Raw genomic sequence first — 23,838 nt, forward strand, 5'->3', positions numbered from 1 at the left:
TATAGATATAGTACTAGCACTTGACCGCTACGGGTTTCGTCCCTGGTCTGACAGGTTGGTTTCCCGCAACCATAGTCATGAGCTACAGTACACTAGGAGAACGAGTACGTCGAAGAGTCATCAGTTACTGCGGCGTCAACTATGTGCAGTCAATATCTCCTCAAGAATGCAACCCAACCCAACCCAGCCCATACATATCCTATCCTATCCTCCGACCTCGACTCCGCCCCTACCGCCTACCCAGGCTCCCCGAACCATACAGTCAAACGATGCAGACACTGTTCAGGCCATATCAGTTGTCGCAGACGAATCAATACCGGATGCCGAGTTCGACTGGTCGACACCACGCAAAATAGCACTTCCATGTGAACGAATCCCGTGGTCGTCCACGAACGTAGAGGGAATGCGCCCGGTCCCATGCGGAAAAACGCGACAGCACTGAAACTCCGGCGGAGGCCAACGGTACAAGAAGAAGAGAAAGAGGGGAAAAGAAAAAAAAAAAAAAAAAAAAAAAAAAGAAGAGCAGAGAATGCGCAGTAGATGTACATCATACCACCCGGATCCGATGGCAAAGGTGAAAAACGAAACAAGAAGGTCTGATCTGAAAACCCGTAATACATGATATCTAAGGAAAGGACAAAGTTGCAAAGATGCAGGGAGAAACGGAAAGGGAATCGTACAGGAGAATACGTCCGGTCCACAAAACAATAATAAATCACATCACTTCATCTGGTATCTAGAAGGCTGTCGTAAAACAAGCTGGCAAAGAACAGGTTACTCTGACAGACGAGAACGATGCTTGCAGAAAGACCGACTGTTCTCGACTCAGCATGAAGACAAGACGCGTGGCATTATTCATCCACCTTCACCACCGTGGTTGTCGCCCCGGTTTTCCTTCTCGCTACTCGACTTGTCCGTTGCCGAGTCGGTAGAGCCAGTGTCAGTCCCTTTGATCGTAGCCGAGCTGAGATTGATGGCTATTCTCCTGGGGGGTGCGCTGGTAGTCGTGTTTCCGCCCTTCTCGTTAGGGGACAGTGAGCCGAACGACACACTTCGCTTTCGTCGCAGGGGCCCAGCACTCCCGGGCCCGCTGCTCGTCGAGCTTCGTCGTTTGGGTCCGGACGAGAGTTTCATCAGCTCGTCATCGTCTTCTTCTTCGCGCCGGCGCTTCTCCGATAACCGCTCGGGAGGCGTTTGGCCCCTCGTCGACGAAACGGGTGTGGACGGATCCTCGGGTGAATCAATGGAAGCGTCGCGACTTTCGCCATCGGGTGTTGGGCCTTGCCCCTCGTCGCCGGGTTCAGGTTTAGTATCCATGGCATCGTCTTCGTCGTCATCGTCGGGATAGTCAACGAGAGGTTTAACAACGGGCGAAGCCGCACCGTTTTGCACCCCGACACTCTGCCTCGTCTCCTGCTGCCACTAAGATCCAGTTAGCATTGTCACATAAGGGGCCACGATGAAGCAAGCTCTTACCTCCTCTTCATCGTCGGAAGTGTTGAAATACTCTTCCTCCGCGGGATCCATTTCTTTGACCCCCTGCCAACGCTGCCCGTTGACCTGTAGCCTCCGCGCCGGGATCACCTCTTCCTGCGAGTAAAGAGTGGGTTCCGGCTCGACACCGTAGCCCTGGAAATGCTCGTAGCGGTCGATCAAGTTCTGGAACGTGTTGACATAGGTAATATTATGGATCCGTTCGCGGTACTTCTCCACCACGTGCACAAGGAGGGGTTTTGCGGTTTCCCGTTTGATGTATTCAAATAGTTCGAGGCAAGCCGAATTGAGTAGGTTGTCGCGTGGCATGGTCTCGTAAACCACGTCGAGAATACTCCCAAATACATTGCTGTGGGTCAGCAAGGCCTGGTAGAAGGTATCATGAAGATTAATCAACTGGCGGAAGAATTTCAGTGCAGCTAATGACCGCACGCGTTAGTATCAGCGACACCGGTGGGCCTGCAGACAGAACTCACTCAGTTTGAGATGCTTATGGGGCACCGTGAGCAAGAGCTCAATCCGACGACCAAGGGAATCATTGAAAATGACATTGCGGGTTCTGTGTTGCTGTTGACGGACGAAAAACGACAGGATATCAACGAGATGCGAAAACAAAGCTACTTGCTGGAACGTAAGGTTTTGAACTAAAGATCATAAAGCGGTCAGCCTGGGTTAAGCCATATGGCGGAGAATGGAGTCTTCCGACGCAAGGAAAACTGACGATGGTCACGGTGTTCCAGCCGCTTCAGCGGCCAAAATAACCTCCTCGCAGATTCATCAAAGTGGTTCTGGACAAACGCGTCCGAGAGGATTGTGCGCGGCTTAAATTGATCGGGCCCAGCCCGACCCATGGTCTCCTGCACAGCGACCTGCGGATCCAGTAACACCTTCACGGCGTCTGCAAGTTGGTTCTTGACCCCCAGGTCGGGCTCCGTGTGCAGCAAGTCAATCAGCGTGTCGGTAAGGGGGGTCTTCTTCTCGTTGACAGCTTTGAGCATATACCCGCGCATCATAATGGGATCATGATCGAGAAGTGACACCAGAATATCGATTCCCGTCGTGCGCAGAGCCGGCTTCGGGTGTTTGATAGCGAAGGCGATGACCGCAAAAAGACCGTGGCTGATGAAGTTCGCAAAAAGATTGGCACGCGCCGGCGCCTGCAAATTCTTTGCGATCACAGCGCATTGGTGGAGGAACTGGACTGCGTCTTCCTTGCGCTTCGTGTCGTTACTTCTCGGGTCGAAGACGGTAAAGAGCTCCTTCAGGAACGGAGCATTTGCCTGGATGTGGTTCACAATCTCGACCTGGTTGAAGAAGATCAGGGAGTTCAGGACCGAGAACGTCGGGTCATCCAAGATTCGGGCCAGAACAACATCCTTGAGGTATTGCAAGCGCCAGGTGCAACGGATCTTGCGACGGATCAGCGGATCCTTGATGGGCACGACTTCCTTGTAGCGCGACTGGTCTGCGAGGTACATCCGGTGGTTGGCTTTGTGAGTCGGGAACTCAGGATCATCTAGAACCGGTCAGCGACACTCCCATGGACTATCCCAGGGACTACACACATTCCAATGCCCCGACCACTCCGATGATGATGGAATCGGTGACCACGGTCTCAATGATGGTGTTGTCGTTGAGAAGGATGAGCGACTTCATTATATTGCAGAGGCGATGCAGATCGGTGAGACTCTCGAGATCCTCCGCCACGGTGACCAACGGGATCAGCTTCTGGATGTATTCCTCCCGAATTACGAACTTCGACAGCGCGTCGCGCCCAGCCTGGGTGATGCTGGCGGCTCTCATGACGTGGTCAATCTCCGGCAGATTTCCGAGCTCGGCGGGAGGCAGAATGATCGGCTGGTAGTCGATGTCGTCCGATAGTGCATCTTCTGGACGATCGGACGGGACCGGGTCAGTAAGGAAACGACAGGACCATGTCAAACCGGGGAAGGGAAGCTAACCTCCTGGCGCCATACTGAGAAGATGCTGCTGGACATTGTTGACAAAGTTCCTTCGTAACAGTCAGCCAGCCATCGCTTGAGTCGCGTGTGCCTGTCCGACGCCGGCGGCTTACCAGATCACGGCGCACCCCTCCGCCTCCTGGAAACTGAGTGCCATGTCCGTCCCATTGGGTTCCGTCCATACGATCAAGGTTTCTAGTCAAGTTGCCGACGTGTCAGCATAGATGCGTAGGGCGATGCGTGCAGTTGCAGAGGGGAGTCGCGAGGGGCGGACCTTGTTGCTTCTGATAGCCATCATCCTTGGAGATTTTCGTCTCCAGGAGCACCCGATTGGGCTCATCCTCCGACTCGACAAATATTCGCGGCTCATCCTGTGCGAGGGAAGGTGACGGTGGTTAGCGACGACGAGCAGGCCTGGGGGAGCGCGCCTGAACGCCGCAACGTTTGCGCCCGACGAGCGGCGATGCTGGTCGCGCGCGGCAGCAGGCTGGTGGCGAGGATCACTCACGTCTAGGATCTGCCCGGTGCAGAAACCCGTCCCACGATCAAACCAGTCATTATCTCTGAGTTCGTAAACTTTCACCCGCTTGCGATCGCTGGGCGGTTGCACCTCCAACGCCATGGTCCGGGAGTACGGAGAGGTGGCGTCTCGTCACTCCGGGACAACTCAGGAACGAGCGCACCGGCGCGAGGAGAGCCCCAAGTAGCGGAATGATAAGACGGTCCGCAGCCTGGTCCAGATTGGACGAGGGGGTGGGCGGAAAGGGTGGGAGTGGGGAACAAAGGGAAACGTAAAAAAAGGTCAAGGGGGGGGAGGAGGGAGGAGGGGGGGGATGGGTGGGAAGGGGAAAGGTTTGGGAGTGGGAAGGGGAGATGATGTAAAAAGAAAGGGAAGGGGAAAAGGGACGACGGGAGGATGACGACGGAGGGGAGGGAACAATGGAGGTGGAGGAGGAGGAGGAGGAGATGCTGAGTGCTGAGTGCTGAGTGCTGGGAGCTGCTGCGCTGCTCCCAAGCAGCGAACAGATGATGAATGGTGATCCTGAGGGAGTCTTCGGGGCCGGGGCCACCTGACGGCCTCGGCAGCGGTCGGCGCTGCTGCTGGTTTTTTTTTTTTTCTTTTTTTTTTTTTTTTTTTTTTTTTCTCTCGCTTTCGTTTTGCTTGCTGGACTTGCGGTGCTTTGCTCTGGTTGTTTAGACTTGGACTTGCTGGGCTTGCTGGGCGAGAGAAGGGAAAGAGCCCGGCGCGCAACAGACGGTCGACCAGCACACACGCGACCGGAGAAAAGCACCCACACGGCGCGCACCACCACACCCCAACAGAAAAAGAAAGCCTATGTCTGCTATGAACTGGCCCGAGGTCGCGGGGAATCAAGGTGTCGAGTTGAGAATCGAGACACCAGATCGATCGGCTTCCCTAACTATAATTAAAGACAGACCAGACCCCCCCCCCCAGAAGATCCTGATTCAGTCGGCCCACGCTAGCTGATCGTTCATGATCCGCGATGCGCGGGAGTCACCAGGCTAGCTATCTATCTATCTATCTAGCTATCTATGTATATATCTATCTATCTATCTATCTACATACATACGGTACTGAAGAAAGGAGGCCTGGGGATGCAATACGGAACTCTGCAGGGAAGCGACCGTAGGGGGAGCGCATCAGATCCGGCCCAGGTTGTGGTGCGAATGACGTGCGCCCGCAGAGCTGCTCCGGGATAAGAATAGATGGAGAGCAGCAGCTCAGCACTTAAGGTTGGCATGTAAGGTGACTGTCAATTGAAGGTTGGCGGGCTAGTAGGGAGGTTTCAGGGGTTTTGGCAAGGGCGAAGGGGGAAGGCCTGGCCCGGTGGTCTGCTACATCATTCTATCTTCAGGAGGCTCGGTATAGACAGGGCGACTCTGGCTCTGAAGGATAGTAATAGCAGAGAATAATGGAGCCCCCTCCCCCCCTCCCCCATCACGGCCATCCTTTCGGACTGCTAATTATAAGTCTTGTCGGATCGCGATAATCCTGTCCGGATCATCAACCCGTCCCCACGTATCCATGGAACCTTAATGTCAATCACTGCTCCTTCAAAGCCCTCACCACCACGGTACCACCGCTAGAGCGGACGAGATGGGCGGGCTGTCTCGGACCAGGGTCCAAGTCTGCCCATTGTCCGGGATTCACCTCGGGTCAATTGCATTCAAGTCAGATGGTTCTTCTCTCTCTGTTTCTTCTCGCCATGCAAAGTTCTGCAGCGCGATGTTGGGCATCGACCTCGCGAACTAAACCCAAACCTGCCTGATCTGTGCGACGCGGTCACCCTGTTTACTCCGAAGGGCAACGGTTGCACGACGTATACGGAGTACGGCCCTTGGCCCTGGCCTGCTGTGGTCCTACTGGACTGTCCTCACTGGCAAACTGACACGACTCAGGCAACCTCCGAGAGGGAGGGACCAGAATAGACGGACGGTCATTGCGAAACAACATACCGAGCCAGGCATGGAATGGGGCACCCGGCGGCTGTTCTCTCACCCCCGGCTTTCCAGAACAATCGCCGGAGCCGATGAGATCATCGGGGGGATCCGGGCGCAAAGCTAATCAGACAGGCCTGCCAGCCTGAGGCAGCACCCATGTGATTTCAGGTGGCATCCAAGGGGACGGTTGCCTGGATCTAGGCAGATGTAGATACTGACCCTGGCTTTCCTACTGTTTCAGCTTTCTAGATAGCCGCCGGTACTAGATATAATCAGGGCAAGTGACGGCGCAGCATGCAGAGGCACTAGAATATGTATCCAAAATCTGGAAAGTGACCGTGCCAGGTTTCGGATTCCAGGATCTATTATGGCGTTAGCTCCTTTGCTTTTTGCAGATCTGCGCCGTACCTGACTGCGGCTTTTGTAGAACCAACCCAGATATCTGATCGATATAGTTCTACCCAGACAGATGGAATCCTCGAGACTGACAGTGACATGATCCATGATCAGGCCCGAGCGTCGGACCCACTTTCTCCGGCGGGCGGATCCATGTCTTACATAATGACAGCGACCGGGCCAGATCGGCGTATCATTGGCCGGCCCCCCCACGAGACGGAATGGCGGTTCGGTCCCTTGGCCGAATCTGCTGCGATCCATCAAAGTTCCGCCTGACCAGGCCCTCTTTTCTCCCCCCGCTTCACACCCAATCGCCAGTCCCTTGCTGTCGTCCGGATGGCCTGTTTGCTCCAATAACTTCGAGAGGATCTCTCCCCGCCTGAGACGAGCGACTTCTGGGAGTTTTGCGCTCGTCTAGGTTGAAAGCTCCCCTCCCCGCCTCTGGCCATCAGGGTCAGCGGTTTTCCAACCAGCGCCTTCAGCTCCGCTATCTAGGTTATCGAAATGGCAGATGCCAAAGCTCGCACCGCTCAGAGGCCGTCCTCGAATTCCGCGAGCTATGCCCCCATTCCTCACTCGCCGGGACCGGACCCTTCAGTGACGGGTGATAGCTTCCGGAGCGGTGACTCTACACGAGACACCCCTCCAGACCAAGGCGATACAAGCGGCAGCTTCTTAGCATACTTCACGACAAAGGAATTCTTTATAACACTGCTACTTGGGTGAGTACAGCAGCTCTCATGCTCTCGCATGAAACAATGGCTAACACTCGCCTTCAGACAGGTCCTGGCGATCACCAACACCGCCTGCAGCACTTTCAGCACGCTCCTCGCCAACGAGGGCACCTCGATCCCCGCCTTCCAGACCTTCTTCAACTACTTACTGCTCAACCTCATATTCACCCCCTACACTATATACCGGTATGGCACCAAGGGCTGGCTCGAGATGGTGCTCCACCGCGGCTGGAAATGTGAGTCCCCCTTACCCCATGATGGTCTCCGTTCCCGTCTAACCCATGCCCCTCCTCAGACGTCTTCCTATCCTTCTGCGACGTGGAGGGCAACTACTTCATCGTGCTAGCATACCGATACACAACCATGCTCAGCGCCCAACTGATCAACTTCTGGGCCATTGCAGTCGTCGTGCTCGTCTCCTCCATCTTCCTACGCGTCCGCTACCACAACACCCAAGTCCTCGGCATCCTAATCTGCATCGGCGGCATGGGGGTGCTGATTGCCTCAGACCACCTCACCGGCAGTGACACCTCCACCGACCCGAACCGATCCTCCTCGCACAACGACCAAATCAAAGGCGACATCTTCGCCCTCCTCGGCGCAACATTCTACGGCCTCGCCAACACCGCCGAGGAATTCCTCGTCAGCACCGCGCCCGTCTACGAAGTACTGGGCCAAATGGCCCTCTACGGCACCGTCATCAACGGTCTCCAAGCAGGGATATTCGGCCGCAGCTCCTTCGACACCGCCACTTGGAACAGCCACGTCGCCGTCTACCTGGTGGGCTACACATTCTGTCTTGCCTTTTTCTACTGCATGGCGCCGCTCCTGCTGCGGCTGTCATCCGCCGCGTTCTTCAATATCTCCATGCTGACGATGAATTTCTGGGGCGTGGTGATCGGGATCGCTGTCTTTCGGTATACGGTGCATTGGGCGTATCCGATTGCGTTTTTGCTGATTACGGTCGGTCAGTTGATTTATTATGTTGGACGGCGGGTGTTGGGGGAAGCGAGAAAGCCTTGGCTGGGCAGATACCAGGAGCGTGGTGTCTCGGGGGTGTTTACGGCGAGGAGGAAGATTGAGTCCCAGAGTCGGGCTACGGATGGATGGGGGGGATCGGAGCGTGATCCGATGTTGCCAAGGGGGAGTGAGGGTGGGAGTGAGAGTCAAAGCGAGAGTGCGTAGGGCGGCGCCCGCGCCCTATTGCTGGTGAAATATACATATACATGATTGATAGATAACGGATGACAAATGACTGCATGCTAACTAGCGAATATGCCTAGAGCTAAATAGATCATCCAATTTGATATAGATCACCAAGAAATCATTTCCTGGCACTATACATACATAGATAAGTAGAAACCCCACCTCACATTCCCACCCATCCTACCGACCCTCCCTCATCCCTCCTCCTCCCCCCCGAAGCCAAGACCACAGCTACCTCAAGAACCCCCCTAGGTATCATTTAACTACTCCACACCATCTTCCTAGCCTTATATAAACCCCCCCTCCCACCCACGCAATTCTCACAAAACCCTCCCAAAAAACCGCACCAACGCCGGCCCCGACACCTCCAAATCATCATACAAATCGAAATGATTCCTGCCCTGAACAACAAGCAACTCCTTCGGTTCTCTCGCCGCGGCCACCGCATCCCGACTAAAATGCAACGTCTGCGCCCTATCCCCCGCAATCATCAGCAGCGGACGCGGCGCAATCAACCGTTGAAACGCAAACGCATCGAACGCGACCATCAGATCAAAGCTGACGGCGGGGACTCGTTGATCGGAGCGCGGGTGTCGCCCACGCTCGGTGCCGTAGTACTGCGCCGCGTCGCAGACAAACGGGTCGGTTCCCGGGGGCATGGACGAGGGGTTGTCGAGGGGCATGATCATGCGGGGGGGGGGGGTTGTTCTTCCTCTTCCCCCCCCCCCCCCCCATGTGCGTGTTCCCTTCCAATCACCATCTTTGCATTTCTTGATCGCCAAGCCGCAGCAGCGTCTAGTAACGTCTCGCGCATCGCCTGCTCCTGATCCGGTTCCTGTAAATGCTCATGCACCCCGCCGCACCGCACCATCCGGCCCACGCACGCGGCCGACACCGTCGCCACAGCCCGAATCCGTATATCGCTCGCCGCGGCAGAGCACACGTATCCTCCTGACGCGCAGATCCCGAGGACGCCGATCCGCGCCCGGTCGACAGACGGTAGGGTCGAGAGGTAGGTCACTGCCGCTTTGATGTCCGCGATGCGCTGCCATGGGTCTTCTAGGCCCCGCGGGTACCCCGTGCTGAGGCCTTGGTGCGCTGCGTCGAAGGTGAGGGTTATGAATCCGCATGAGTCCCCGTCTTCGCCCCCGGCTGAGGTGGTCAGGTAGTGCGCGTAGGTCGTGCTGGTTTGTTCTTTTATGCCGGTCATGGGGTGGGAGATTATTATGGCCGGGAGGGGCCTGGTTGGTTTGGCGGTGGCGGTTGGGTGGTAGAGGTGCGCGGAGAGGTGGTGGGTTGTTGAGGGGATTGTTATGGGGGTTGGTTGGGGGGGCATTTTGGTGGTGGTGGTGGTGGTTGGGTTTGGATCTGGATGGAGTGAAGTGAAGGTGTTTTGTTCGGTTGAGCTTGATCGGTTGGTTGCTTGTCGATAGCTGCAGTAGGAATAGAAGTAGTAGTGATTGAAGTACTAGTAGTTAGATCCTGCTGGTAGTGATGGCAGTGATGGTAGGGGCGCTGCTGAGGACTTTATATACTTCCGTCTAACTTCGGGGTGATGTTGACCAAGTCCGAAGAATTTCGGGGAGGGCAGGGCCGGATCGGGTTTGGGTATGTATACACTGTAAGAGTCAGGAAGGGATCGGAGATGAGTAATTATAGGACGGACTATGGGCTTTTAGGTAGGTGGGGAGATATAATAGATTATCCAGGACGGGCATGCAACCAGATTTGTGGTGGTATGTTGATAGATGTTGTCATGGTGGGTGGGTACGGTTATCAAATGGAGAAAATTGATCAAACGGAGAAGATGATGACCAAGAAGAATAAATAGTATGACCAGAACCTAGTAAATAACATGACAAGCCAGAACTTCAGCAGATCAGACTCCGATAACTCTTTTTATGTTTGCCTGCTCCCCGATGTTCTTTTTGCCGATGTCCCCATCCATGCCTCCAGAAACAAGACAAAAAGAAAACAAAACAAAACAGATCCTTTTCGTACCCCTCCAAAAAAACCCCATTGCTGTGAACTCGAAATTCGCATGCTTGGCCAAATCACATCCAGACCCGAACGATGACAGATTAACACCGGAACCCCCCTAGATGAGCGGGAAAACAAGACCCCGAGACATACACTCTCCCAAAGTAAATACAATCCCCCCAACCCGGCGGGCCGTGGACGGTCGTGTCAGGTGAAAAATGAAAAGAAAGAAAGAAAGGGACAAAAACAGATGCAGCACCAAACCGAGGAAAAGAAAGAAACAAACACAAAAAACAACCACGAGCCAGTGTCCAAGAAGGATGAATGCAAGCACACAAAAGGGGAATACCGACTCCAGAACCAACAGGCCAACCAAAGTCCCCTAGTCAGTAAACCAACCATGTACCAAATTAACTGTCCACATGTGACGGCGCGCTAGACAAAAAAAAGACGTATTCTTGCACCACCTCTTCCTAATATGTACCATGCTCTTTTCCCAGTAGATTCAGAAAATGAAACCCTCTCTCAGAACGCCACGGTAAAGCGAACACCTGTCGAACGAATGTTTTGTAATAGTCAATGAGCGCCGCCTGTCATTCAGCCCCAGACCGACGCCTGCACGCCGAGTCCGTTCTTCGATCCCCACACGCCGCTGCTGTTGCCCCAGCCAAGGCCAACGCCGCCAGAGGCCTCCTTGACCGCGGCAGCAGCCGCCGCCGCCGAGGTGGGAGGGTTGGACACGGAACCCGCACGCTCGACACCGGTGGTCTCACCCGGAGTGAAACCGAATCCCAGGGGAGACGGCAGGGGGGTCGTGGAGCGCATGCTCAGGGCCGGGTTGGACGCCTGGCCGGCACCCGCCTGCGGAACGGGACGGGTCCCGATGGGCAGGACGGAGCCGATTGGGCCAGCCATGGACTTGGCCGGAGCCTGTCGCGAGGAGGGTGAGTCCGCGCCGGGGGACGAGGTCGAGGTCACGGGCTGGTCCGTCCCGTCATATTTGCCGAAGACCGGGTTGATGGCGGAGTTGGGCGAGGAGGCGCTGTTGGCGCGAGACGGCGACTGCAGCGAGGCTGCGCCGGCCGCCGCCTGGGCGACGGCGTCGGTGGCACCCTGGACGGGGGTCTGCGCCAGACCGAACGGGTCAACACTGCGAGGAGAGGGCCCACGAACGCCGCTCGCGGAGGTCGGCGTGCCACCGGCCTGGCTTTCGGAGCGCGTGCCGTCGTCGGTGAGACCGGCGGGCGGGAAGAACGCGGGACTGTCGTTGCCGTACAAAGCCCTATGCTGGCGGGCGAGCAGGTCGCGGCGGCTTTCCTCGCTCATGGCGGCCGGGCTGATCGAGCGATCGGACTTGTTTCCAGACATTTCGGCAAGCAGGCCTTTGAGAAGAAGAAGAGAATTAAAACCATGTTCAGAGATGGATCACGTCCCAATGTAATATACAAGCCGACGAATACATGTGGGCAAAAGATGTATGGGGAATATTGGGGAAGAAAGAAAGAAGCAAGTGCAGAAAGGCTCCAAAGACAAATGCTACCACGTACTTCGGTTGTACTGTTGCTCCTGATGATAGTTGCGGAGCTCCCTCTCACGCTGTGCTGCCATCCGACGCTTCGCTTGCATCATCTGCTCTACTTCATTGGGGCGACCCTGGAACCGCTGCGAGGCGTAGAAGCCTGGCGCATTGGGGGTCGGGGGGTGCATCCGGGAATCGAACTCGCTGATCGAGTGGTGACGCTGGGACATCGAGCCGGACACGCGGGGATCTGCCACGAGGGTTTAGAATTCGTCGCCGTCAACCGGCTGAGATGCGGTGTCATACCGTAGTCGGGGTAGGGACGGCCCATCATCATGGGCATGGAGTCCCTCCGTGGCGCGGCCCACAGCTTCCCACTCTTGACAAGGTTGTCAATGGCACGGTCAACCTCTGTTCGCGGTTAGCACCCAATCAACTCTCCATTTCGCTGCACAGCCAAGCAACAGATCCCAGCTGGGCTAGCAATACCCAGCTACTAGTATATTCCCACACGCTGGAATCTGATCGAACCGATGGAAGGACGGGGTGGTGAGGAAAACAGGCGTACCATCAAACTGAGAGGAAAAGGCCGGCACATCTTCACGCTGGGAAACGGAACTGGAGCCTATAAACCCCCCCAGTCAGCCAACCTAGACCCCCGGAGTGCATATCAATTGGACAGTATCCCATACCTGACCGCGACGGGGGAACCGGTTGTTCCCAAGACGCCTGGCGCGTGGTGGACGGCGCCTGCCAACCCTGAGGCTCGTAGTATGCCATATTGACGACGAAAATCAACGGACGAGCGGACGGACGGTTCGGAAGGACGCTGGATCCGTACGGGAGCGATCAGGAGAGGCCTGTTGGGAGGTGACGGATAAGCACACGTTCTCGACCGAAACAAAAGCAAAGAGGCATTGACAGAATGGAAAAGGCGGATGGAGCGACGTGGAGGCCGAAAATAAACGGGCCAGGTGTCCGAGTCAGCGCACGGGAGGGAGATGCAGGCGGATGGCGGCCAGCGATGACATCGATCGGAATTATTATTAGATTCCCCGAATTGACTCTTTTAGGTATCAAACTTTTTTTTTTCGGTCTCCTTTCCCTTTCGGCCTCCTCACGTCGCGGCAATGGGGTGCGGATCCGGCGGAATCATTGATCCGACACATCGACATGAATCGAGTAACCGTAAACCGATGGTATCGTCGAGTTGATTGATGCGGTGGGTGTTTGCGTGTTTGGGGTGGGTTGATGTGGTAGTGGTGGTGGTGGTGGTGTGTGGTGGAGGGCGGACAAGAAAAACAACGAATGCCTCGGGGATGGGGAAGATCAGCCTACCTAAGCAAACGAGAGCCCTCCCAAAAGGAAATCCGGACAGCTCTACCACGAGTGAACGAGGCAGAACGAGGACTGAGCAAACAACTTCTCACCCTTGAGGCACGGCAGACGGAAGAGTCTGGCGTGAGGGAATAAAAAGGGTGCCGGAGGGAGGCGTGGGGGGGGGGGGGTGGAGGGTGGTGGTGGTGGTGCGGGAAATAAGACAGGGAAGAGGAGGGAGGAGGAGGAGAGGGAGGGAAGGGAAGGGAAGGGAAGAAGAGCAACGGGCGAGGAGGTCGGGTAGCAGAGGTGCGACGTCGAGGGAGATTGAGGAGGACCGGGGGAGGGGGGGGAGAGAGAGGGGAGGGAGTGGGAGAGGGGGGCCAGCGAAGGGAAGCGAGAGGAAGCGTGGATTATGATTTTTTTTTGACCGGGGATAAGAAGGCAGAGACTGAGAGAGGCAGAGAGGCCGCCGGGCCAGCACTAATACGAATAATAATGAAAATAATATTTATTATCTCAACTCACCACTAATCCACGGCCTGACTAACTACTCAGTTACTAACCAACCAACTAATCAACTGCAGGCTTCGGGACCGCCGTCAGCCTGGAGACTGGAGACTGGAGACTCCTCCCAGCCCAGTCGACAATAATTCCTCCGATTCAGGGCAGGTCGAGTCCCAGACAACCTGAACCACCAGCGTGAAGACACAGAACAACACTCCCAGGAGAGCACGCACACACCTTTTTCACAGGTTCTATCCACAACACAACCCTCCAGTCCCCATTTCCATCCAAGGAAAGAAGGGAAAAATTAGACCGGGTGGGCATCGGATGGATACTCATGCGTTGTTCTGGTTGGCGATGGAGATTCGGGTTGTTGAATCGCTAGGTTCCTCCCGGTCCGAGGGGTTTTTTTTTTTTTTTTTTTCCTTTCTTACTTACCCTTTCCATACAATGTCTCAATCCCCCAACTCTATTATTATTCTTGTCTGTCATGCCGTTTAACGCTAAGGAAGAAAAAAAAAGGGGGGGGGTCGTGTGCATTGTCATAGGGCTTAATTCAAAATGACAAGGAGGGTTCACGGTCATTGCTCTTCTTTAAACTCGAACATGCCTCGACCATCTCGAATAGGATTGATTGTTTCTTCCATTGACAGGTTCCTACCCGGACGCTGATAATGTTAGGGGGGCCCACCCGTATTGCCGGTGTACGCTGAGTATCATACGCAGTCCACGTTCTGTCAGGACCGTCCTGATACCGACCTACCACCCCCATGTCGGATGGATGGGCTTGGATGCTATTACTTGGATCGGAGCACGGAGTAGATAGACCATGCTGACGACTATCATCCCTCATCCTCTGTAGTAGATAGACAGACAGTATACGTAGGCACTCCGTACCTACGAAGCAATCAAGATCGGAGGGAGACGATGATCACAACACTACAACGGAGTCCTGTTCCGAGGCTACATCTGATCCCAAATCAACTTACCGCTGACCACCACCACCTATCCAGCATCCTCCGAACGGAGAGATGTAAAGTAAGTACTCCGTACGTACTGGACCATCAGCGTGATCCTCAATGGTCAGATGCACCATGGCGTTTTCCATGGCTATCCCCTCCAAGTCGTCTGCTACCAATGCCGTAGCCGGTAGCCGGAAATTGGAGCACTGGGCATCAACTTTGTAATCCTATGCCTCTGTTAGCGTCGGCCCGTCAACCTTTTTTTGCAGAGCTGTCCCACCCTCCTCCTCTCCTCCCTGCTGGAGTCCGGGACAAGTTTGAATTGAAGACATCCATGATCAGGTCTCTCAGACTCTCAGACTCTCAGACTCTGCACTCACCGGCCGTCACTCCTGAAGGGGAATTGCCCGTCCCCGATGCGCGCAGGTGTAGCACCATCCGGTTCGCCTCAACATGTTGATCTCGACCAGGCACTGTAACTAGACCTGGGACGCTGTGACAGACCATATAATAAACTTCACTCCCCTTTTTTTTTTCTGGACTCTCCGACCAGGAAGGAAGCATGTGTATCGTACCACTATTGGAATGGAACCGATACCGGTATGGTACGGGTACCGACTCAGATCGGGGTGGTGGGAATGATACGGGGGTAAGGTAATTATGATCAGGGCAGGGCCTACCTTACTATCTACCGATCATGATCATGGTTGCTGGCTTTCCCACTGATAACGACGGTAGATATAGATAGATAGATAGTACCAGATAATATAAGTAATGAAACCATCGAACCAAGCGGAAATCGGACAGAACCATGTTAAAAAAGCATCGCCGGGCCCCCTCGTGGGGGGATTAAATTAGCACTGAGGTATGCTGCTAAACCCATCCGAGGCGGGCTAGTGCGTGCGGTGGTCGGCTTCTCCTTGCGGGTCACATCTCACACCTTCCATCAATCCCAGAGCCAACAAGCAGCTGTCTTGGAATGCCACTACGGTAATTAGCATCGTGATTATTTATCGCCATTCTGTTTGTTTGTTACGGCGGCCGTTCCATGGCTTGCAATCGTCATCTCAATCAGCGTAGCATGTCCTTCTAGACCGTCCACACCACCTGATTGTTGGCTTTGTCCTTATGGTCCTTTTGATCGTCCCGTTCCGTGACCCCTTCCCTCCCATTCGGTCTTATGTACACATATGTACATAGTACATCCCTCCATGGAGTAATGTACTGCAGATAGCTAGGTAGCTAGCTATCACAATTGACCTGACCAGCGTCTAAGTAATACACATTGGAGAAATACTCCGTCCCGCCAGGCGCAAGACACTTGGTGGTGGGGCATGGCCAGTTCAACATGGATGATGACACTCGGGCCCCCCCTCCCTGCACTCTTGGGGGCGCACTCAAATCACAAGATGGCTTCTCCCATCGTCATCGTACTGTCAGTGGCTTGGATCAGCATGTCAACCATGTATGAGGGCTTGAATATCAATGGCAGGTAAGTGGTGGTCTCCAAGTGGCGATGAACTGGAGCGGAGGGTCACCCAACCTACTCCATAAGGACGTACGGCGGCGGCGGTGTCTTCTGGCTTCAAGGTCCCTGTTTGTGGGATGGCATCTGGAATATCAAATGGCTCGGATGGACGAAGTTCCTCGGCTGCAGGACTAGTGCAAGGCGGCATACATACACGGTTACATTCTCTGTACATACTACATCTCGCTCAGCTGCCGCCGCGCTTCTGCAGAAAGATGACCTCTGTGGCTGATTGTGTTGGCTTGCTTGCATGCCAGCCCAAGTTGGACCCCGACGGCCTAACTCGCACCTGAGTCGACGAAGCGCTCCGCCACTCTGGGGTTCTTGTCTGAACACCCAATCCTGGTATACTTAGATGCAACTCCAGAGCAATGTTTAATCGCGCAGGTTTGTCGATAGCCTCCTCCCCCAGGCACTCACTGGATCAGATAGATCTCATTCGCCGGCTGGAACAAAGCGTCAAGGGGTCGGCGCAGCGATTCTTTGGATGTGCCAGACTTTAACTCGGCCGGCGGCTTATTGGCCCCCTCCATTGTTTCTGTCTTCACTATCTCAATACCCGCATGCAGTTTTTGTCACCTGAAACAAAATATGGCCCTACGGGGTGGGCCATGGTTCTTTGACGTTCAGGCCCAGCGCCCATCTTCTAGAACAGGTCTAGGAGCGGTAGCGCAGAGGGATCGGGGATCTCCTGGAATTTGGAGATGGGGAGGGGGGGGGGAGTTGCCAAGTAGTTGGGTCAGATTTTGAGCTGTTTCGGGGTGGTGAGGATGCAAGATTTCGCTGTATAGCGATGGTTGATCGGTTGGATACGGAGCGCGGCGTATAAACGCCCTAGTTGCTCCCGGCACATCACAAGTATCTACTTACTGGGGCCGAAGACCAACGGCACTTCCGGAGTGGGACACATGGCTCCTTAGTCATGGAAGACTGGCTTCCTCATGACTAGTGGTTCTGGGCGGAGAGACCGAGTCCGAGTCCGTATACTATTCTGGGGTGAAGTGAAAAGGGAGGAGGGAGGTAGGAGTCTCAAACACCTCCCGGTATGATCGCCTCCCCAGACCATGATTTGGGGATGCGACACCATCCGGGATTCCGGATTCAGGACGATGGTAGGACCAGCGGCCGTTTGTGAAGAAGAGGGTTTCCGGTATTGTCTGGAAGTGGGCCAGAGCAGGGCCTGAATTTGATTGAGCAACGACTTGGGGGGGGGGGGGGGGGTCGGGTCGGTCACACGTGCCCAGAGCCAGTGCCACTGCCTATCTAGCAGGAGGGAATGAGGAAGGGATGCAGCAGCTTATGGCCGGACCATTGACCAAGGGCCGAGACACTATGACCAGACTAGATAGACAGTCGAAACCCTCCCGGACAAGGAGCACGGGAAACGCGGGGCAGAAAAAGGGGGACGAACAATGAAAGGCATCCCGGTTTCTTAGTGGCAGGAGCAACGGCGGCGGCGTCGAACGGGGGGCTGTTGGCGACTCAGAGGCGTCGAGTGGCCGACCAGCCTACTCGTATCTACTCGTGGGTACCCGTCCAACACAAAGAACGGGAGATGGACGCTGCACCCTTCAATGCGATCGAGGTGAAGGTGTAGCCCCCCCAATCTTTGTCCTACCTCGACGGAGGAGGATGGGTGGATGAATGGAGGGGAGGGGAGTGGGATGAATAAGAAGTACTACCTGCCTACTAAGTAGTACTAGATAGTAGTCGCAGGACTCACTTACTGTAGTGCATTATGCTGCAGGCCGGGAGAATGCACGTCAACTGCTAAGAATTATTCCTTCCTTCCATCCTTCCATCCTCCACTCCATCCACTCCATTGGACCTCCCTTCCTACGGGGTGCTGCTCCGTAGGCAGGCACCAGAGAACCGGTAGGTGCGGCGGTGATCGCAGACCAGGACTCGGTCGAGTGTCTCGTGAATAATATGCATCCGTTTCAGATGGATATGAGCAGGATCATACTGTGTCGGAGGGCCTGTCGCGGAGTCCCAGTTTGCTAGCAGGAGTCACTACTAATAATAACAATCGCTCAGGTAATCCCACCCATTATTATTTCCCTCCTCCAGCGGTGGATGCGTGGTGTGCCTCAGGCATGGGAAGTGGGTTTCTGATGGGGAATAAAGAAACCAAAGAAACCGACGAAGAATCAGAAAAAGTGCAATTACTGCACATCGCCGCGGCAGCTGTCGATGACACTTGCCCTATTGATCCTCTTCTCTCCCCCCCCCCCCCCCCTTCTGCCACCCCAGCTGCAATTATTCCGGCACAGAGCAATAGCTCCGACATTACTTTCTCTGCCTATACTGCATATCTCCCCTTCTGAGCACCACGAAATTGACCCGGTTACCTGTCATCTATCTATTTGGGACTGGCTTAATTGTGAACTTCTCCTAAGTAACTACCTGGTCTGAGGTGAGTAACGTGTTGGTTGCTTGATTCTCGGCATTCTTTTATTTTTCTTTTCCTTCTGTGATTTCCTTCCTCTCTCTCTCTCTCTCCCCCTCCCTCTCTCCTACTTACCCAACTTCCCTCTCCACCTACCTGCGCCGTGGTTTCCTGCACATAGATCTTGCGACGGGGATTATCTATTTTGTTTTTTGTTTTTTGTTTTTTTTTTTTTTTTTCTTGTTTTCTTTTTCTTGGGGATTTTCTTTTTCTTTGTTGCAACGCCCTGTCAGTCAGCTACTGCGCCGTCAAACTCCTTGGTGGAGGGGGTCTATCTGCCATAGAGCGAGAATAGTTCCCTCGGGGCTTGGAAGCATAACCCGCGGCGCCGGCCAAGGCACTTACCGCCGTTGGAGACCGCGATTGAAGGCCCCCTGGCTCAGGCTCACAACCCTCAAGGCGATCGCCTCGCCTCGCCTCGATTGATTCCTCCCCCCCCTCCCAGGCTCCCTCCCCTCCGCGCCGCTGGCTTGATTGACTTTCCCAGCATTCTGTTGGAATTCCCATATATCTTGCGCTATCTTCCTTCCTCCTTCCCTCCCTCAGGCTGGTCCTTTATGTACATGGAGAAAACCCGACGGTGTTCATATTCCCCGACACGGCTTCTCCGCTCTTCCTGTGTGGTTTTTCCAGTGTGCCCTTCCCGGCTAGAGTCTATCGCCCTCTCCCCTTAAAACACTGCTATCTGTTTGACGATCGCCGGACTGTCCACTCAGCGCACCCTTCCCTCCCCCAACTTCCCACGCGGAGGAAAGAGCACCCTTCCTTCACTCCTGTTTCCCCGACCTGCTTCACACACCATTCATCGCTTGTCCGGGTAGTCTCTTGTGTCAAGAGCGCCTCTGCCCTCCCCCCCCCCCCACCCCTCCGGACGACTGCCAGGTCTTTCCTGCCCCGAGACAATTTTGCTGACCCATCGCCGGCCGATTCTGCATCAAGTCCCCTGCGTTGCTCCTTCCCGGATTTTCGTTTCGCCCGCCGCTGCTGTTCCCCCTCCCTCCCGGAACGCACCGTGCATACGATCGTGGTCGGACAATACCCTCGCCGGTGGCGGACTGACTCCCGCCCTCAAGGTTGGATTTCAGACGGACTTCGACCCTAGCGTTCGATTGCCGCGGGACCATCCATCTATAACTTCCTTGGAGGCCAACGTTGTTCGGTCGACCAACGTTGGAATCGCTACATGATCTCAGACGCTCATGGGAATGCTAAAATCCCTTCAATGCCAGGTGAACAGTCACCGCTAGGGTCCCGGAAGGCCTCGAATATGCCGTGGAAGCTCTCCACAGAGACGTCTCCAGAGGCAGCGAATCGCCCGCCATTGACCTCCCAGCAATCGAATTCCCTGCCCTCGACGCCGTACCAACATGCGCGGAAAATCTCCTTCCACTCCCGATCACCCTCGCCCCCTCACGGAAATACCTCCCCTCGATCCACCCACTCCGAGTCTACGCACCTTCCCCCGTCCCAGCGGAGACAGTTCTCCTGCTGTAAATACGAAACCGCCATGGCCATGGCCCGAAGGCGGATCCCGTACTCCATTGGTGCCGACTTGCTACCGGAGGTGAAGGAGGGTCTCAAGGAGCGTCTGGAGCCGGAGGAGGAGAAACGACTTAGTGCGGATATGTGGGAGGTATATGATCGACTGCTACCATCAGCGGAGAGTGACGATCGGCGGCGACAACTCGTTCGCAAACTGGAAAAACTCTTCAACGACCAATGGCCGGGGTCTAATATCAAGGCTCATGTTTTTGGTTCATCGGGGAACAAGCTCTGCTCGAGTGACTCGGACGGTAAGTACCCGTTGGCTGGGGGAATATGCGCGATCTGACATGAATTATAGTGGACATATGTATTACGACTACCTATAAGGAGCTGGAACATGTCTGTTTGCTAGCGGAGGCTTTGGCGAGGCGTAAGTGCACTCTTTGACTTTGCCTTTTTGACGAATCGCTGACGCTCATGGCAATAGATGGTATGGAACGGGTCGTTTGTATCTCGAATGCGAAAGTGCCCATTGTAAAGATTTGGGACCCGGAGTTGTGTTTAGCGTGCGACATGAATGTCAATAACACTATGGCACTGGAAAATACGCGGATGGTCCGGACATATGTAGAATTGGACGAACGCGTGCGACCGTTAGCCATGCTAGTTAAACATTGGACGAAACGGAGGATACTGAATGATGCTGGTAAGTGCCAAACATGGTTTCGGGGGGGTATGTGCTCTTAACTGACAATTCGAATGTAGGTGGTGGAGGCACGTTAAGCTCCTATACGTGGATCTGCTTGATCATCAACTTCCTGCAAACCCGGAACCCGCCGATATTACCGAGTCTCCAGGCCCGCCCACATAAGAAGAGGTTGACAGCGGATGGGATAGTGTGTTCATTCGACGATGATCTCGATTCTCTGGTCGGGTGTGGGAAAAAGAACAAGCAGAGCCTCGGAGAGCTATTTTTCCAGTTTTTCCGATACTACGGCCATGAACTCGACTACGAAAATCACGTGGTTTCTGTTCGTGAGGGCAAGCTATTGACAAAGGAGGCTAAAGGCTGGCACCTGCAACACAACCGTCTTTGTGTAGAAGAGCCATTCAACACTATGCGCAACCTGGGGAACACAGCAGATGATACGTCGTTTCGAGGGGTCCATATGGAGCTGCGCAGGGCATTCTCCGCGGTCTCGGAAGGCAACCTGGAGCACTGCTGCGAACAGTACGAGTACCCAGCCGAGGAAGAACGTTCATGGGAGAGGCCGCCTCCCCAGCCGCTACCCGTCATCAGTGCAGCGCCGCCGCCATCCCGCGGTGGCCGCGGCGGCGGCCGCGGTGGGCGGCATTCGAACCAGTTCGGCCGCGGCGGACACAACAATGGCCGCAGGACATCGAATACGCCGAACAAGTCGAACAGCTTCCGACAGCCCAACGGTCTAACCCCCTCCGAGATCTCTTTGCAGGCCCAGCACGCGCAGTACCTATTGCATGACCATCTCTTCCAGCAGATTCAGTACCTCCAGGCCCAGGAGCAGGGACTGCGGGCGCAGCTGCAAAACCAGGCGCTACTCACAGGGAGACCGCCCCCTGTCCTCATCCGACAACCGTTTATCCAATTCCCAATGCCTCAGCAGGAATCATCCGGTGACGACAACTCGCGATCTCGGTCAGGGACAGTGAACCACCCCCCTCTCAGCGCCCCGCTCCGCCAGCCTGTTTACTACAGCAGCCCTTATCTCTCGGTTGCTGCTCCCGGCACCCAAGGAAGCACTACGAATCCGCCGTCGCCATCAGCCGCCGCTACCATGCCGGATTTCAGGCGCAGCCCCCGCCGATCGTCCGTTGCGAATGGGTCTCCGGGCGGGTCACTCCGGGCACATTCGCAACCGGCGCGGACGGTAAATTCCCTTCCAAGTTTTGCTCCACTGTACTCCATCTCTCAACCGACAGATGGCTCTCCGATGTCGAAAGCTCGTCGGACGTCGGCTTCGCCTGACGGTACGCAGAGCGAGGAGGACAATACCTTCATGCCGAGTAGCCTGCCGAATGTGTCTCGCTCCACGTACTTCGATGAAGGTCGAACGAACGAGTATATGGGATACTATCTTGCGACGTCTCCGCAGCTGCAGACGTATCATCAGAATGCCTTGTTGTCTTCACTGTCGTCCCCGATCGGGTTAGCAATGCAGAACGGCGGCATCCTACCGTACATGTCAACAGTACCGCCTGCTGAAGCTACTGGTCAGGTCTCGGATTATGGCACGGCCCTGCCAGCAAAACCGGTATATACGCATCGCACGGCCTCTCGATCTGCCGCATCTGGTGACCGTGGCGGTCCGTTAATCGTCGACGGCTCCGTGCCCCCTACCCCTAGCGAGCCGCGTCTGTCGGTATCGGCCGAGGGTTATGATCCGTACACCATGAGCCACTGTCCTTCGACTTCGGATGACCTGAACATGGATACACCCGCCAGTGTCTCTGATTCCTTTTCGCAGGACTACCAAGAGAACGGGTCTGCTGAGATTGACCCGACACCTTACTTTGGTCGACAGGGTATTGATGCTTATCCCACGGGTAAGTCAGCAGACGTCTTTGTCAACGGGAACGGTGGGAAGCACAGCTTGCTTTCTAGTCGCCTCCAGAGCCTTCATCTATCAAACACCGAGAAGGCGTCGGAACCTTTGTCGAAGAGCGGATTCGAGAAGCCAAGACCGCCACAAACCCACCATGTGTCTGCAGACAAAGAAAGCTCCCGCTCAAGGCAGGTGAACGTCATGGAAAAGGGAGCGTCGAATACCGGGCCATTGACGCCATCCGATCCACACCCACCATCATCCACCGGGAAACGACGACCTAACGGCGTGGACCCATCTGATAGAGTCAACGGCACAACGCATAAGAGCAAGCCCAAGAGCCACAACCAATCATCGGGGGCACATGATACCGAGAAACGCGGCGCTGGTCCTCAATCTCGAAAGTCCAATGGTGTGAACTCGACGCATGACTCTGCCAGTGCTCATTCCAGCAGCGGTTGGCAGACAACCAAGAAGAAGCCAAGAAAAAGTGCAAAGCATTCAACAGAGCACAGATATGGCCTGCACAGCGGCGCAGAGCCACTACCGGCCGACGAGTCACTCCGAAAGGGTGGCTAATTTGTGTTGCATGACGTGTTTTTATAGGTATTCTCCATTGCCTGCTTAGGTTCTGTTTATGAAGGCAGGCGGATTCATTACGACTCGCACCTCGTTGGACTGTGTCAAGCCGTGTCATCACTCTGTCCGAAGTGAAAGAATTCCTCCGCGCCATCTTCGTCTTTGGCCGAGTCAGATTTGCGTTAAGCACCTATACCGACCGGAAAGTCTACGGCCCGCATGGCCTTTGTACAGCCGGCTCCAAAGAAAAAAAAAATTCAACATGATACTTCACTTCTCGAAAGTTGAAGTTGTACCAAAGACGGACCGAAGGGGCGTCCTTCGGTACTGTATAAATGAGGCGGCGTCCTCTTTGCAGATGACATGATTTCGGTCACACTTGTTTTGCTACATTCATGGAAGTATATGACACTTTTCCTTTCCCTCTTCTCATGTTCAATATTGGCGTTTTGCAGGGTTAAATAACGGAAAATTGGCAAGCCAGGGGGCCTGGCTGGGTATCACGGGTTGTTTGCGTGAATTGCATATGGCATATGTGCCCGTCCTATATTGTTTTCACCTGATGTGCTGTGGTTTCAAACCTTCCTGTGGTTCTTTGGAGTTAGGCTCTAAGATTGGGGTTGTGGTTGAGTCTTATTTCCTCGGTTGTGTCCGCTTGTGTTGTATACGGGCCTGC

General features: G+C 54.9%; 8 protein-coding genes across 8 annotated transcripts; 4 read left to right on the forward strand and 4 right to left on the reverse strand.

Annotated features, from left to right (window-relative positions):
- Positions 1 to 521: 521 nt before the first annotated feature.
- On the reverse strand, positions 522 to 4,263 carry BO70DRAFT_389234 (SMEK family protein). Its single transcript, XM_025546064.1, has 9 exons — positions 3,964 to 4,263; positions 3,730 to 3,826; positions 3,569 to 3,650; positions 3,456 to 3,505; positions 3,060 to 3,383; positions 2,216 to 3,010; positions 1,971 to 2,138; positions 1,477 to 1,913; positions 522 to 1,422 (listed from the first exon to the last, which is right to left on the reverse strand). Exons 1-9 carry the CDS (start codon positions 4,075 to 4,077, stop codon positions 856 to 858), a joined length of 2,634 nt encoding a protein of 877 aa, XP_025396561.1. The 5' UTR covers positions 4,078 to 4,263; the 3' UTR covers positions 522 to 855.
- Positions 4,264 to 6,597: 2,334 nt separating this feature from the next.
- On the forward strand, positions 6,598 to 8,341 carry BO70DRAFT_389235 (DUF914 domain membrane protein; the record flags this gene model as incomplete). The annotated part of the gene is made up of 4 exons (XM_025546065.1): positions 6,598 to 7,036; positions 7,094 to 7,284; positions 7,344 to 8,138; positions 8,319 to 8,341. The coding sequence occupies exons 1-4, from the start codon at positions 6,819 to 6,821 to the stop codon at positions 8,339 to 8,341; spliced, it is 1,227 nt and encodes a 408-aa protein (XP_025396562.1). The 5' UTR covers positions 6,598 to 6,818.
- Positions 8,342 to 8,566: 225 nt separating this feature from the next.
- Positions 8,567 to 9,841, reverse strand: BO70DRAFT_431526 (alpha/beta hydrolase). Its single transcript, XM_025548248.1, has 2 exons — positions 9,012 to 9,841; positions 8,567 to 8,871 (listed from the first exon to the last, which is right to left on the reverse strand). Exons 1-2 carry the CDS (start codon positions 9,588 to 9,590, stop codon positions 8,575 to 8,577), a joined length of 876 nt encoding a protein of 291 aa, XP_025396563.1. The 5' UTR covers positions 9,591 to 9,841; the 3' UTR covers positions 8,567 to 8,574.
- A 214-nt stretch (positions 9,842 to 10,055) lies between these two features.
- On the forward strand, positions 10,056 to 10,386 carry BO70DRAFT_112680 (uncharacterized protein). The gene has a single exon (XM_025537889.1). It carries the CDS (start codon positions 10,110 to 10,112, stop codon positions 10,329 to 10,331), a length of 222 nt encoding a protein of 73 aa, XP_025396564.1. The 5' UTR covers positions 10,056 to 10,109; the 3' UTR covers positions 10,332 to 10,386.
- Positions 10,387 to 10,733, reverse strand: BO70DRAFT_112679 (uncharacterized protein). Its single transcript, XM_025537888.1, has one exon. It carries the CDS (start codon positions 10,634 to 10,636, stop codon positions 10,442 to 10,444), a length of 195 nt encoding a protein of 64 aa, XP_025396565.1. The 5' UTR covers positions 10,637 to 10,733; the 3' UTR covers positions 10,387 to 10,441.
- On the reverse strand, positions 10,734 to 12,533 carry BO70DRAFT_413483 (uncharacterized protein; the record flags this gene model as incomplete). The annotated part of the gene is made up of 5 exons (XM_025547326.1): positions 10,734 to 11,616; positions 11,782 to 12,003; positions 12,060 to 12,164; positions 12,322 to 12,378; positions 12,446 to 12,533. The coding sequence occupies 5 exons, from the start codon at positions 12,531 to 12,533 to the stop codon at positions 10,832 to 10,834; spliced, it is 1,257 nt and encodes a 418-aa protein (XP_025396566.1). The 3' UTR covers positions 10,734 to 10,831.
- Positions 12,534 to 15,948: 3,415 nt separating this feature from the next.
- Positions 15,949 to 16,299, forward strand: BO70DRAFT_398993 (uncharacterized protein; the record flags this gene model as incomplete). Its single annotated transcript, XM_025546829.1, has 3 exons — positions 15,949 to 16,031; positions 16,095 to 16,201; positions 16,259 to 16,299. The coding sequence occupies 3 exons, from the start codon at positions 15,949 to 15,951 to the stop codon at positions 16,297 to 16,299; spliced, it is 231 nt and encodes a 76-aa protein (XP_025396567.1).
- Positions 16,300 to 19,783: 3,484 nt separating this feature from the next.
- BO70DRAFT_297392 (PAP/25A associated domain family) lies at positions 19,784 to 23,162 on the forward strand (the record flags this gene model as incomplete). The annotated part of the gene is made up of 4 exons (XM_025539565.1): positions 19,784 to 20,309; positions 20,360 to 20,431; positions 20,489 to 20,707; positions 20,767 to 23,162. 4 exons carry the CDS (start codon positions 19,784 to 19,786, stop codon positions 23,160 to 23,162), a joined length of 3,213 nt encoding a protein of 1,070 aa, XP_025396568.1.
- Between the last annotated feature and the right edge of the window lie 676 nt (positions 23,163 to 23,838).

This window comes from Aspergillus heteromorphus (genome assembly GCF_003184545.1).
Source record: "Aspergillus heteromorphus CBS 117.55 chromosome Unknown BO70scaffold_25, whole genome shotgun sequence".
Lineage (NCBI taxonomy): Eukaryota > Fungi > Ascomycota > Eurotiomycetes > Eurotiales > Aspergillaceae > Aspergillus > Aspergillus heteromorphus.

Bases quoted from the DNA above. Each gene is read 5' to 3' on its own strand.
- BO70DRAFT_431526 (XM_025548248.1), bottom strand. From the start codon at position 9,590: ATGCCCCCCCAACCAACCCCCATAACAATCCCCTCAACAACCCACCAC. The intron at 8,872-9,011 runs GTGATTGGAAGG...GACGCGGCGCAG, and splicing joins GATCAAGAAATGCAAAGATG to TACTACGGCACCGAGCGTGG.
- BO70DRAFT_112679 (XM_025537888.1), bottom strand. From the start codon at position 10,636: ATGGTTGGTTTACTGACTAGGGGACTTTGGTTGGCCTGTTGGTTCTGG.
- BO70DRAFT_112680 (XM_025537889.1), top strand. From the start codon at position 10,110: ATGACAAGCCAGAACTTCAGCAGATCAGACTCCGATAACTCTTTTTAT.
- BO70DRAFT_389234 (XM_025546064.1), bottom strand. From the start codon at position 4,077: ATGGCGTTGGAGGTGCAACCGCCCAGCGATCGCAAGCGGGTGAAAGTT. The intron at 2,139-2,215 runs GTCAGTTTTCCT...TATGATCTTTAG, and splicing joins GCTGGAACACCGTGACCATC to TTCAAAACCTTACGTTCCAG. The intron at 1,914-1,970 runs GTGAGTTCTGTC...TGCGGTCATTAG, and splicing joins CCATAAGCATCTCAAACTGA to CTGCACTGAAATTCTTCCGC.